Source organism: Bufo gargarizans, chromosome 8 (genome assembly GCF_014858855.1).
Source record: "Bufo gargarizans isolate SCDJY-AF-19 chromosome 8, ASM1485885v1, whole genome shotgun sequence".
NCBI lineage: Eukaryota > Metazoa > Chordata > Amphibia > Anura > Bufonidae > Bufo > Bufo gargarizans.
Genome location: NC_058087.1, coordinates 16,512 through 30,875, shown reverse-complemented (window position 1 = coordinate 30,875; position 14,364 = coordinate 16,512). Strand labels below are relative to the sequence as shown.

Genomic DNA, 14,364 nt, shown 5'->3' with positions numbered 1-14,364 from the left:
GTATATTATAACCACATCATGGTCTGCCCCTTTATATGACGGTATATTATAACCCTGCTTTATGACGGTATATTATAACCCTGCATCATATGACGGTATATTATAACCCTGCTTTATATGAAGGTATATTATAACCCTGCATCATATGACGGTATATTGTCACTCTGCTTTATATGAAGGTATATTATAACCCTGTTTTATATGACTGTATGTTATAACCCTGCTTTATGACGGTATATTATGACCAGATCGTAATCCGCCTCTTCTGTCTGCCTTATTACTTTGTTGCTTTTTCAATGTTAATTGTGAAAAGTTGATCATTTACATATTTCTGCATCAATAACGTGTGGATGAAAACACAGTTAGGATCAATTAACTCTTTATTGACCATAGGAGCCAGTCCTATGTATTATAGAAAGGAAACCAACCAGTCTCTAGAAATCACATCTGGTACGGGAACCTGCACTGGATCAGATATTCCTTTCCTTATCATGTTTCAGTTCCTCGTATTTCCACTAGGAGTCCCCTACACTCCTTGTGGCCCCACCAGGGTAAAATACAAGTTTTAGGAGGAGAACATCCCCGCCTTTAGTTGTCTGTAGACTGAATGCGGTTCCGGGGCAGAGGTTGTGGAGCATTTCTCATTGAGGGATCAGTATCCCCTCCATCTGACTTTCCATCAGGATGCTTGGCTAGTTGGGGAGGATTAGGTGGAGGCATGTTAGGTACTTTAAGGCTGCCACCCAAATTCCTCCTAGGAATGGGTCGGGGGCTCTGGAGTTCATCAGAGGTTTCATTATTGGCAGATCCTCGAGGCTGCATAGGCGGAGGGACACTGGGGCGCTGAGGAGCCAGACGTTTCACTGCAAACAAAAGAAGAAAAGCATATGTGACCCCAACAGAAGTAAATGTGTATAGAGGCTGAAGACCAGGCCACTAGATGATAATGACAAGATCTGTGACAATGTCATTCTGTTCTCACCTCTACGAGCTGTGGTTGGACTGAGCTCTGGTTGATTCAATGTATTACTGCCCACCTCAATAAGAGGCGATCCCTTCACAGGAACCTTTTTGGTAGTAGCTTCTGGAGGAACACTTGGAACTTCAGCATCTCTGAAATAGACCTTTGTCAATAGCACTTCTTAAACAGGACAAGAGGAGGCATCCAGCACTGTAAGGTCACTACAGCAATGGGGGACGGGTGGGCAATAACTGGTCAGGAGTCGGGATCATTTACAGCACTGGCTGGTAAAGAAGGCTATGTACTTGGTGTCACGGCTGTGTCATGGTCTGGTGTAGTGGACCATGACACTTTTGCCGTGCATTCTTATTGCTGGTGGCAACATGTGGTGGTTTTGCATGTTTTGACACTTCCCCTTTAAGTCGTGTGTCCCTTCCCATCCTGGTGTGTTCGGGGTTAAGATGTGAGCTTGGTGGAGCTGGGTGTGGCCTCTGGCTCTTTTATACTGTTGTGTATCCCTTCCCATCCTGGTGTGTTCGGGGTTAAGATGTGAGCTTGGTGGAGCTGGGTGTGGCCTCTGGCTCTTTTATACTGTTGTGTATCCCTTCCCATCCTGGTGTGTTCGGGGTTAAGATGTGAGCTTGGTGGAGCTGGGTGTGCCCTCTGGCTCTTTTATACTGTTGTGAGCCTGAAGGTCAGTTTGTTGTTTGCCTGCATATGTGTAGGAGCTCTGCTCCTTTTTGGATGTCTATCTTACCTGTGTGAGGGCTTCCTAGTTGGACATCGTTTGTCTCCCTTGTTCCCCCTTTTTCAGTTGGGGGGGGGGCTTTGAGGGGTGGGAGTGTCACGGTCTTTGCTGTGTGCGCCGTGACACTTGTGCCATGCTTGCGGTTGCCGATGGCAATGTGTTGCTGTTATGGCATGTAGTGGCAGTGTCTCGGCTTTGGCTGTGTGCGCGGTGACATGGTTGCCATGCATGCTGTTGCTGGTGGCAACGTGGTGGCTGGTGTGTGCACTTCCCCTTAAGTTGTAGCCTTCCCTTGTCTGGTGCTTTAAGGGTTAACCCCCTGATTGGGTGTGGTCACTAGGTGCTTCTTATACCTGTGGCCTTTGGCCAGGAGTCAGTTGTACTCCAGCCTTGGTGTGTGCTGGAGTTATGCTCTTTGACAGAATGTCCCACTACGGCTCCTCTGTCGGAGCCTTTGAAAGAGGGCTCGGCATGTGTCGCCTGCCATTTTCTGGCACACATGCTTATCCTCCGGAGGGAGGGTGAAAGGGGAGTTAGTGCTAACAGCGCGGTTCTGGGTAACAGGTGTTGCCATTGCTTGTGCTGGTGTGTCCCCTCGTTCCGTTCTCAGTTGTTCCTTGCTCTTGGGCTGGTTGCTGGCAGCATTCCTTTGGTGTGCTGGTTGTGTGCTGGTTGGGAATGCTTGCTGATAGCTGCCCAGAGTGTGAACTGTGTCTGAGATGGACGCTGTGTTCAGTATGGTTTCTCCTTACTGCTTGTTGGCTGGCTGCCAGGGGCCTAGTTGGTGGTCCTGGCATGCTGGCAGCAGTTTTGAGGGATATGCCGACACAGAATCTGCACTTTTTTTATTTTTATTTTTTATTCCCCATTATTTTTTGGGGAGGGCTTTGAGGGGTGGGAGTGTCACGACTGTGTCATGGTCTGTTGTAGTGGACCATGACACTTTTGCCGTGCATTCTTGTTGCTGGTGGCAACATGTGGTTGTTTTGCATGTTTTGACACTTCCCCTTTAAGTTGTGTATCCCTTCCCATCCTGGTGTGTTCGGGGTTAAGATGTGAGCTTGGTGGAGCTGGGTGTGCCCTCTGGCTCTTTTATACTGTTGTGAGCCTGAAGGTCAGTTTGTTGTTTGCCTGCATATGTGTAGGAGCTCTGCTCCTTTTTTGGATGTCTATCTTACCTGTGTGAGGGCTTCCTAGTTGGACATCGTTTGTCTCCCTGGTCTCCTTTCCCTTCCTCACCTGTTATGTTGTTTGGTGTGGTTCATGTTGGGATTTAGTTGTTTGTCATGTCTGGTGTTCCATGTCAGGTCGGTTGGCGTTGTGATCTGCATGGATGTTTGATATTTTCCACAGTACGCAGCGCTGCCTGGAGCTTCCATGCATCTGGTGTTCGCACGGAGGTCCGGGTAGATGTTTGGCGCCGTCTTTCCATCTTTACTGTGGCAGGAATGATACGATCCTCTCTTCTGGGACCCACCGGCCTCGCTGAGGCCTGGATTGGCCCTGAAAGGATCTGAACCCTGCCTACCCCTACCCCTAGAGGTTTGAAGGGGGCATTTACCTTTCTTATCGGCAAGACCCTCCATGATGCGGTCCAGTTCGGCCCCAAAGAGCCTACCTGGCTTGTAAGGAAGGCTGCATAGTATATACTTGGAGGCATTATCTGCCACCCAAGGTTTTAGCCATAGTGGCCTCCTTCCAGCTGAAGAGAGGGCCATAGCCTTAGAGGCTAACTTTAACTGCTGTGGGCCGGAGTCACACAGAAACTCCACGGCAAGTAGAATGGACTTAAACTGCACCAGCGTGTCATCATGGGATATGCCCGAATCTATACCCGACTACACCTGCCGGAGGCATTTATGAAGGAAGTGCATACAAAACCATACGTTACCACCGGCAACAGCATGCGTGGCAACCATGTCACGGCAATCACCCAGAAGGCCGAGACGCTGCCACCGCATGCTCTCACAGCAACACATTACTGCGGGCAACCGCAAGTGTGGCAACAGTGTCACAGCATACACCATAGGCCGTGACACTTGGTGCCTCTGCAACTGTAGTGTGTATGGCCTTGAAGCTCCTGCCTAATCCCACAGTAGTAAGAACACAGTGGGATTTTGGTAATGCAGAAGCTGGTCTAGAGAGGCCAAGGTCTGGGTCATACAAGATTCACAGACATATGAGGGGCTTGCGGTCTAATAAGAATTCTCTATAGCTTAAAGGGTTGGTTTAGAACAACATGGTGCCAGACCTTTCCATCTGAGGACTCACCTGCCTGATACAGCTGGAAGTGGGGAGCTTGCTGTGGGGACATGTTCAGTTCTAGGTGTCACCTCGCTCAGTCCTGGAGATGCTGGTGCATTCACAGCATATTCTGGAACCCCAAAATCTACAACTGAAAATGAAATGCTTGTGGGAAAGCATATACGGTTCTTGACTACATCCTGCACCAGTATCAGGATATGCTGATATAAGAGCAGGAAACTACAGATTGAAGTAACTGACAGAGGAGGCTAGAGAGGACAGAAGTCTGGAAATAACAAAGGAGTCTAGAAAAGGACAGAAGACTATGGAGTGACAAAGCAGTCTGGAGGAGGACAGAAGAGCCTAAAGAAGAACAGAGTAGTCTGGTAGAAGGGAGAGGATGCTGGAGGGGGCGGATTAATCTGGAGGAGGACACAGAAGCATAGAGACAGAGGAGTCTGGAGGAGACAGCGAAATCTGAAAGATACAGAGGGGTCTTAGGGGACAACACCAGTCTGGAGGAGGACAGGGGAGTCTAGAGTACAACAGAAATCTGTTAGAAGAAAGGGGAATTTGGAGGAGACTGAGGACTCTGGAGGGGGCAGGGGAATGTAAAGGAGGACAGATGAGTCTGTAGGCAACAGAGGATTTTGAAGGGACCGAGGGGTCTGGAGGAAACAGGAAAGTATGGAAAACACAAAGGGGTCTACAGAAGAAGGAGCGTTCTAGAAGCGATATAGATATCTGGCAAGAAAAGAGATTTATGGAGGAGGACAGCAGTGTCTGGAAGTGACAGAGGAATCCAGAGGGGGCAGATGTGTCTGTTGGGTGACAGTAGTCTGGAGGAGACAAAGGAGTCCAGATAGGAGTCAGGTGTCTGATCAGGCACCGGATCCTGGAAAGAACAGAGTGCTGGAGGAGAACAGATGAGTCTTGAAAGCACAGGAGTCTGGAGGGGGCAGAAGGGAATGGAGAAGACAGAGTGTTCTGGAGGTAATAGAGGTATGGAGGGTCAGCAGTATCTTGACACGGCAGAGGGCTTTGGAGGGGGCAGAGGTGTCTGGACACAGGATCCTGGAGGGAATAGATGGGCTGGAGGGGGACAGACACACTTGGCAGCATCTTGCCCCCCCCCCCATGCAAGCAATATTTACAGCCTGAGCATGTTTATGCTGTAGTCAGAGATAACAGATGATGGCCAGGAGGACCTTAAGTTGGTGGTACTTATTACATAATTCTCTGAATCTGACAACCCTCATATGTATTTCAGAATGGGCATCTTCAATGACAAGGGTCAGGCATATTAGATTTCAATGTGCTTGACAACCACTAACCACCCTTTCCCTCAGGCAGTAGACATGCACATATGGCCCAATGCCAGGAGACAGTGGATGAGAGACCAAGCGAATTTATGTGTTTTTACTGCTTCAGTCTCACAAAAGATTATTAAATCAATTTTACCTCCAGGAAAAACATCATCGGTACAACTTATCAATCCTTCAACCACGTTCACAACCAGGATAGGAGAAGCAGAAGCCATGTCGACTATGGATGGGCTCCTGCAAAGATGGAAGTGGTAGATGATAAGAGGTGTGATCATCTCATGACCTCATACGATTTCTAGACAGATCCAATTATTGTTCTTACCCCTCAGTGTGAGCCCACAATAGGTTGGGACCCAGCACAATGGCAATGTTGCTTGGCGTCATCTTGTTCACCTCATGCTGTTCAGCCAACTTTACCAGAAACTTCATTAAATATCTGGAATTAACCAAATATAATAATGTAGTGATCTTCCAATAGACTGGAGGAACCCTCTGGGTCAATGACATGGAAATGGGTCAGTCAGGGCTCATACAACTTCTTTGGATATGATGCCCCCCCCCCCCCCCATAGACTCTATGTCTACAGACCTCGCAGACACTTAGGGCCAAGTTCATCATAGCCCGGTGGCGTATGCTTTGTCCTAAATTAGTCACAGCATCCTGCAGTCTGTGGAACTGAGTTGGCAGGTGTAGATTTCAGGGCTGTTCCACGCCATAAAACTAGCGTAGAAGATGATAAATATGGTGGGGCCACTGGCTCCGCACCCCTAACCACACTGCCATTGCCAGAAAGTGGCTAGACCAGCAGAGTAATAAAATATTTGAAGTGCCATTGCAAAGCCACAAATGTGGCAAATCTTAATGAGACTCCACAGTGCACACTGTGCAGATACCTACCTTCTAAAGATGGGAATACACATTAGGCAAACCTAGGCCTGAATTGACTAGCAGGATCAGCCAACAGTATAATGTGTATTTAGGCCACTGGACTATCCTGCCATGAAGGAGCAAGCCGTACATGCCTGTTTATGGTGGACTCAAGAGAAATACAGTAGCTTTCGGCTGTCAAATCGTCATCTACTTAAGGAACCTTAAGGACTCTATTATTAGGAGGACAGGCAGGGTCATCTGTCGCAAGACCGTGAATGCTGAACAGTGTGTCTGCCGGGTGCTCGGGTTCGGCATGTTGCAGATCGGATTGACAGATTGCTGGGTGGGGCAGGCACCAATGACAAAGTCAGGGGGAGATGGAAGGTCCTTTAAAAATGATTTTGGGGAACTAGGTGAGAAGCTCAAGTCCAGGACCTCCAAGGTAATGTTTTCAGAAATACTACCAGTGCCACAAGCGTCACCAGAGAGACAACGGGAGTTAAATGAGTGGCTCAGAAGCTGGTGCAGGAAGGAAGATTTTGGGTTCACGGAGAACTGGGCCGACTTCTCTGTCGGTTACAGGCTCTACAGTAGGGACTTAATGGGGAGGGTGCAACTGCCCTGGGGGAAAAAATGGTTAGATGGCTGGAGGAGCTTTTAAACTAGGATCTGGGGGGAGGTGTCATACTAATAAGGGGGTAGATAGTGTAGATAGAGAGTAGGTTATAGAAGGGGACAGTGGGTATTTAGTGGGGGCTGGGGTTATCGAGGAATGTAGGGAGAAGACTGGGCATAACTATACACCGATGAAAAACAGCTGGGAACAAGAACCTGTTAACCTGTTACATACAAACATCAACCATGGTAACCAAAAAATCCCGGATATTCACTTTACAGGTAATAGTAATTTAACAAGGCAAAAGTACTGATCCCCTAAGGGACAGAGGGGTAAAACTTAACATTTAATAACGGTAATTCTAAAATAAGTGGACACTAGAGGATGGACCTCTGTAACAAACAACACGGAAACAGCCCATGGGCCTAGACTGAACATACACAAACAGTATGGAAAAAATGATATAAAAAACAGGAACGTTCTCACCCAGGTGTAGATATGGACCGCGGGTTCTCTCAAGCAATGTTGAAGTTAGAGACGGACCTGTGATGGTGGATCGCCATACTGAAAGGTACCAAGCGTGTGTGCCCCTGTACGTTATTGGGTAACAGGGCAAACCCTGTACGGTGCCGCCTGTAAGCATTATCCACCCCATCATGACTTATGACAGGGCTGCAGGTAACATCAGACATCCTCCAGAAGAATTGGGGCATCCTTCAACTAGACCCAGACCTGAGAGAGGTGGTGGGGGACTACCCACACCTTACTTACCGTCGAGGGCGCAGCCTCCGCGACACACTGGTGTCTAGCGAATTTACGCCCCCCATTCTGTCAGACTCAACATGGCTCAGATCCGACGTGAAGGGATGTTACAGGTGCAGTGGTTGCATTGCCTGTCCCTATGTGAAATCTGGGAAAGTTTTCAGCAGTGCGGTCACAGGCAGGGAATACCGTATACATCATTTCATCAACTGCAGGACTCGCGGTGTCATATACCTCCTGTCATGCGAATGTGGCAGGGGGTATGTGGGTAAAACCATCCGTGGGTTCCGCAGACGTATTGGGAACACCTCAGTGACATAGCAAAGGCAAAAGACACCCCTGTTGATAATCATGTCCACAATCAACACAACGGAAAAGCCCGCATTTCAGTGATGGGCATTGATCAGATCTTACCCCCAAAGCGTGGGGGAGATTGGGATCGCGCCATCTTGCAGCGGGAGACATGCTGGATTTATTACCTCAAAACCATGGCTCCTTTGGGCTTAAACGAGCAGCTCAATTTCAGTTGTTTTATTTAATCTGCTTTCTCTCCTCACCTTACTCCTAATCTCTATGCCTCCACCGTGCCAGGTATATTTCTCCTGGGGCTGGTGTCCTCTGAGAGCCTGCCTCTAATACTTTGGTTTAATAATATTTTTTCGTTACTAAGGGCTCCCTCTTAGTATGGGCCCCAATCGCAACCATGTTGGTTTGCACTTATTTTGCGACAATATGGGTGCCCTGTACCTAATCCCGGCCCCTGTTTACATTTTTAACCGCTCCCACTCTGGTACTTTGGTGGTGGGCGTTGCTTACTGGGTGTGACGCGCTCCGTGATCAGCCCCCTGATCATGTGATTCCTTACATGGTGTGTGACGTCACCTAACGGCGCCGCGCACCACGGACCGCGTTGCCCTGGAACGCACGCTCACTTCCTTGCGTTCCACCGGACATGTGACTTCCTTTTACCTGAGTCACATGACCGGAAGTGGGGCGTTACAGGGCAACTGGCGGGATTCTCTGCACCTTTAAAAGACGCTGACAGGTGGGCATACTCTGCTGACAGCCCCTTTTTAGATTTTGATTATCCTGTGGTCATTATTTGACTTCTATAGGTATCACCCACTGGTGCACCTATACCCTAACTAGGAGGTTCTTGTTGCGGTCATTCTGGGTGTTTATGTCCGACTGACTACACACCCCTGTCCTCTTTGACATTGACTGACCCTTGCAAATCCCTCGCTCTTACCATCTTTTCCTGGTTATACAAGCCCCATCCATAGTCTTGTTATTTCCATTTTCTCCCTGGATGATTTCACTCACGGAATGAAACTTGACACGTCGGGAGTACACACTTAGGGTTTATTAGGGATTCCGCCCTTATAGGGTCAGGTATCCTGACGGGGACGCCTCTTGCGGGGCAAGTTCCTCGTATAGATAGGTAGGGCGTACTAGCCCCTGTCCCCACATTTCTAGGGTGAATTTGTCCTGTTACCCAATAACGTACAGGGGCACACACGCTTGGTACCTTTCAGTATGGCGATCCACCATCACAGGTCCGTCTCTAACTTCACCATTGCTTGAGAGAACCCGCGGTCCTATATCTACACCTGGGTGAGAACGTTCCTGTTTTTTATATCATTTTTTCCATACTGTTTGTGTATGTTCAGTCTAGGCCCCTGGGCTGTTTTCATGTTGTTTGTTACAAAGGTCCATCCTCTAGTGTCCACTTATTTTAGAATTACCGTTATTAAATGTTAGGTTTTACCCCTCTGTCGGGGATCAGTACTTTTGCCACATTGATTTTGGGAGTAACTAGGCCTGGTCGTCGAACACGGCCTCTCTGTGTTTTTTCTAATAGTAATTTAAAATGTATTTTCACAAATGCCAGAAGTCTAGCTAGCAAAATGGGGGAGCTGGAGGCTATGGTACTAGAAGAACATATAGATGTAGTTGTTGTGGCTGAGACATGGTTGGACTCTTCACATGGCTGGGCTGTAAATATTGAGGGTTTTACACTATTTAGGAAAGACCGGGTCAATAGAAAAGGTGGTGGTGTGTGCCTGTATGTGAGGAGTGATCTGAAGACAAGTGTGAAAGAGGCAATTGTGGGCGAGGATGTGAAACCTTATGGGTGGAAGTTCAAAGGGATATAAACACTGAAAAATTAATACTTTGAGTAATCTATAGACCCCCTAACATCACAAAGGAGATGGAAGCTACACTGTATAACCAAATAGAGCGGCTGCACAGGCGGGTACAGTGGTCATAATGGGAGATTTTAACTTCCCAGACATTGACTGGGGTCATGGTTCTGCCTCAATCGCAAAGGGAAGAAGATTCTTCAACTTGCTGTAGGACCACTTTATGGGCCAGTTTGTAGAAGCTCCCACTGGGGGCGATGCTCTGTTGGATCTGGTAATTTCTAATGATGCAGAGTTTGTTGGAAAGGTTACTGTTCGAGAAACACTAGGTAATAGTGACCACAAATAGGGAAGGCTTAGTATTCAGCCTGCAATTGTGGGAGGGGCGGAAGGTCTTTATATCCCCGCCTACCAGTCACCTGTGCACGCGCATTTCCAGTGCTGAGGGGCGTTCCTGAACTGAATCTGCACGCTGCCGCTTGGGGAAGTATCCCTACCTCACCGCAATATGATCCGGCCTGTAGCCAGCATACGGGTAAGTGCAATACGCCACGGGCATCTTCCCAGCTGTTTGGGACAAATCTCGTGGTACGCGGTAATTTTCTTGCGTTGAGGGCAGCATTTCAGGGCATAGACTGGGAGCAGGTACTGTCACATAATACTTAGGATAAATGGGAGAGCTTTAAATCCACATTGAATAACTACACAAAAAAATTATTCCTTTAGGTAAGAAGTATAAAATGCAAAACTTAACCCCCCCCCTCCCCCCCTATAGATTACAACTACTACAAAAAAGGGCATTTAAAAATACAAATCTGAGGGGTTAGCTGGAGCGTTTGAACATTACAAAGGGCTTAATAAAATCTGGAAAAGAGACAAAATTAGCAAAAATACAAAATGAACAGCAGGCAGCAAAAGAGAGCAAAACAAATCCACAAAAATCCTTTAAATATATAAATGCTAAAAAACCTAGGTCTGAGCAGGTAGGTCCACTAAATAACGGTAAAGGGGGGGTAGTCACTGAAGATAAGGAAGAGTTACTAAATGTTTTTTTTTAGCTCTGTATATACAAAAGAAGAGAAAGGAGCTGATATCTGTGGTGCTGGGGATGTTGGTACATCAAGTGATATACTCAACTGGCTAACTGTAGATATGGTCCAAGATAAGTTAAATAGGGTAAATGTGAACAAGGCTCTGAGTCCAGATGGATTACACCCAAGAGTGCTTACTGTGCCCCTGTTTATAATTTTTAAAGATTCTCTACGTACTGGTACAGTGCCAAGTGATTGGCGCAAGGCAAACGTGGTGCCCATATTCAAAAAAGGATCAAGGTCCTTCACAGGCAATTATAGACCAGTTAGTTTAACTTCTGTTGTAGGAAAAATGTTTACAGGACACTTAAGGGACTATATACAGGAGTATGTGACTGTAAATAATATTATAAGTGACAACCAACATGGGTTTACCAAGGACAGAAGTTGTCAGACTAACCTGATTTGTTTTTATGAGGAAGTGAGTAGTAGCCTGGACAAAGGGGCGGCTGTGGATGTAGTGAGGTGAGTAGAAGCCTGGACAAAGGGGCGGCTGTGGATGTAGTGAAGTGAGTAGAAGCCTGGACAGAGGGGCGGCTGTGGATGTAGTGAGGTGAGTAGTAGCCTGGACAGAGGGGCGGCTGTGGATGTAGTGAGGTGAATAGAAGCCTGGACAGAGGGGCGGCTGTGGATGTAGTGAGGTGAATAGAAGCCTGGACAGAGGGGCGGCTGTGGATATAGTGAGGTGAGTAGTAGCCTAGACAGAGGGGCGGCTGTGGATGTAGTGAGGTGAGTAGTAGTCTGGACAGAGGGGCGGCTGTGGATGTAGTGAGGTGAGTAGAAGCCTGGACAGAGGGGCGGCTGTGGATGTAGTGAGGTGAGTAGTAGCCTGGACAGAGGGGCGGCTGTGGATGTAGTGAGGTGAGTAGTAGCCTAGACAGAGGGGCGGCTGTGGATATAGTGAGGTGAGTAGAAGCCTGGACAGAGGGGCGGCTGTGGATATAGTGAGGTGAGTAGAAGCCTGGACAGAGGGGCGGCTGTGGATGTAGTGAGGTGAGTAGTAGTCTGGACAGAGGGGCGGCTGTGGATATAGTGAGGTGAGTAGAAGCCTGGACAGAGGGGCGGCTGTGGATGTAGTGAGGTGAGTAGTAGCCTAGACAGAGGGGCGGCTGTGGATATAGTGAGGTGAGTAGAAGCCTGGACAGAGGGGCGGCTGTGGATATAGTGAGGTGAGTAGAAGCCTGGACAGAGGGGCGTCTGTGGATGTAGTGAGGTGAGTAGTAGTCTGGACAGAGGGGCGGCTGTGGATATAGTGAGGTGAGTAGAAGCCTGGACAGAAGGGCGGCTGTGGATGTAGTGAGGTGAGTAGTAGCCTGGACAGAGGGGCGGCTGTGGATGTAGTGAAGTGAGTAGAAGCCTGGACAGAGGGGCGGCTGTGGATGTAGTGAGGTGAGTAGTAGCCTAGACAGAGGGGCGGCTGTGGATGTAGTGAGGTGAGTAGTAGCCTAGACAGAGGGGCGGCTGTGGATATAGTGAGGTGAGTAGTAGCCTGGACAGAGGGGCGGCTGTGGATGTAGTGAGGTGAGTAGTAGCCTGGACAGAGGGGCGGCTGTGGATATAGTGAGGTGAGTAGAAGCCTGGGCAGAGGGGCGGCTGTGGATGTAGTGAGGTGAGTAGTAGCCTGGACAAAGGGGCGGCTGTGGATGTAGTGAAGTGAGTAGAAGCCTAGACAGAGGGGCGGCTGTGGATGTAGTGAGGTGAGTAGTAGCCTAGACAGAGGGGCGGCTGTGGATGTAGTGAGGTGAGTAGTAGCCTAGACAGAGGGGCGGCTGTGGATATAGTGAGGTGAGTAGTAGCCTGGACAGAGGGGCGGCTGTGGATGTAGTGTTTCTGGATTTTGATACTGTCCCTCATAGATGTTTAATAGGTAAAGTAAGGTCTATAGGCTTGGAAAGTATAGTTTGTAATTTGATTGAAAACTGGCTGAAGGACCGTGTCCAGAGAGTTGTGGTCAATGACTCCTATTCCGTATGGTCCCAGGTTATAAGTGGTGACCCCAAGGCTCAGTGCTGGGCCCTTTATTATTTAATTTATTTATTAATGATATCGAAGACAAGATTAATAGCACCATTTCTATTTTTGCAGATGACACTAAGCTGTGTAGTACTGTAAAGTCTATGGAAGATGTCTATAAACTACGAGCTGACGTGGACACTGAGTGATTGGGCATCAACTTGGCAACTGAGGTTCAATGTGGACAAATGTAAAGTTCTGCATCTTGGTAGTAGTAATCTTTGTGCTTCATATGTCCTAGGCCAGGGATCAGCAACCTCCGGCACTCCAGGTGTTGTGAAATTACATCTCCCATCATGCACACTTGCTTGGCTGTTCTCTGAACTCCCACAGAAGCTGAAAGGAGTATGCTGGGAGTTGTAGTTTCACAACAGCTGGAGTGCCAAAGGTTGCTGATCCCTGTCCTAGGCGATGTAACACTGGGAGAGTCACTTATAGAGAAGGATTTGGGTGTCCTTGTAGATGTTGGATTATATTTCAGACTGGCGGGGCAGGGATGTAATATTACCACTTTACAAAGCGCTGGTGCGGCCTCATCTGGAATATGCAGTTCAGTTCTGGGCACCAGTCCATAGAAAGGACGCAGTACAGCTGGAAAAAGTACAGAGGAGAGCGACTAAGGCTACTTTCTCACTTGCCTTTTGGCTTTCCGTTTTTGAGATCCGTCATGGGCTCTCACAATGGTCCAAAACAGATCAGTTTTGCCCTAATGCATTCTGAATGGGAAAGGATCTGCTCAGAATGCATCAGTTTGCCTCCGATCAGTCTCCGTTCTGCTCTGGAGGTGGACACCAAAACGCTGCCTGCAGCATTTTGCTGTCTGCTTGACAAAACTGAGCCAAACTGATCTGTCCTGGCACACAATGCAAGTCACTGGGGATGGATCTGTTTTCCCTGACACAATCTAGCACAATAGAAAATGGATCCGTCTCCCACTGACTTTCAATGGAGTTCATGAATGATCCGTCTTGGCTATTGTGACGAAAGCACCTTCGTCACTGGGAGTTGGAGAGGCCTGCTTGCCAGCCTCTTGCCCTATGACTATGGCCCCATGGACACTATTTGGGCATATTGGATTTCAAAGGCTCTGTTTCTGCCCCGTGGACTTTTTACTGGAACTATTTGGGGCATGTGACCATGTTGTCACGGCTGAGGATGGGGAAAACCCTCAGCCGTGCGATGCCAGATGGTGTTAGGCTGCTCGGCCAGGAAGACAGGATTAGGGAGCAGGTCACCTCCTAACGCGTCCCTAACCTGACCCTAACTCCTAGCTGCATGGGCCGACCTTTAAGGTAGGAGGACCCATGCTCCGGAACCTCGGATCCCTGACTCACCCTCCGTCCGGTCCCTGGACTAGGAGTCAGGGTAAGACGACCTACTCCTCCTAGGCACGGAGGAGCAGGAGTCTCAATGGCCAAGCTGCTGGGAAAAGGGAAACACAAACAGACTAACGGAAATGGCAGGCGAACTAAGTACAAACCGGATTCCCAAAAAGTTGGGACACTATACAAATCGTGAATAAAAACTGAATGCAATGATGTGGAGGCGCCAACTTCTAATATTGTATTCAGAATAGAACATAAATCACGG

The 14,364-nt window shown here is 48.3% G+C and overlaps 1 protein-coding gene across 1 annotated transcript in view; it reads right to left on the bottom strand.

The window, feature by feature from the left end:
• Positions 1-365: 365 nt before the first annotated feature.
• Positions 366-14,364, bottom strand: part of LOC122945610 (SH3 domain-binding protein 1-like) — a gene marked incomplete at its 5' end in the record, with an annotated part of 29,572 nt that continues 15,573 nt past the window's right edge. The window contains 5 exons of the mRNA XM_044304722.1: positions 366-863; positions 983-1,113; positions 3,981-4,104; positions 5,415-5,512; positions 5,601-5,714. Of these exons, the coding sequence (XP_044160657.1) occupies positions 589-863; positions 983-1,113; positions 3,981-4,104; positions 5,415-5,512; positions 5,601-5,714 (742 nt within the window). The remainder of the gene's footprint in view (positions 864-982; positions 1,114-3,980; positions 4,105-5,414; positions 5,513-5,600; positions 5,715-14,364) is intronic.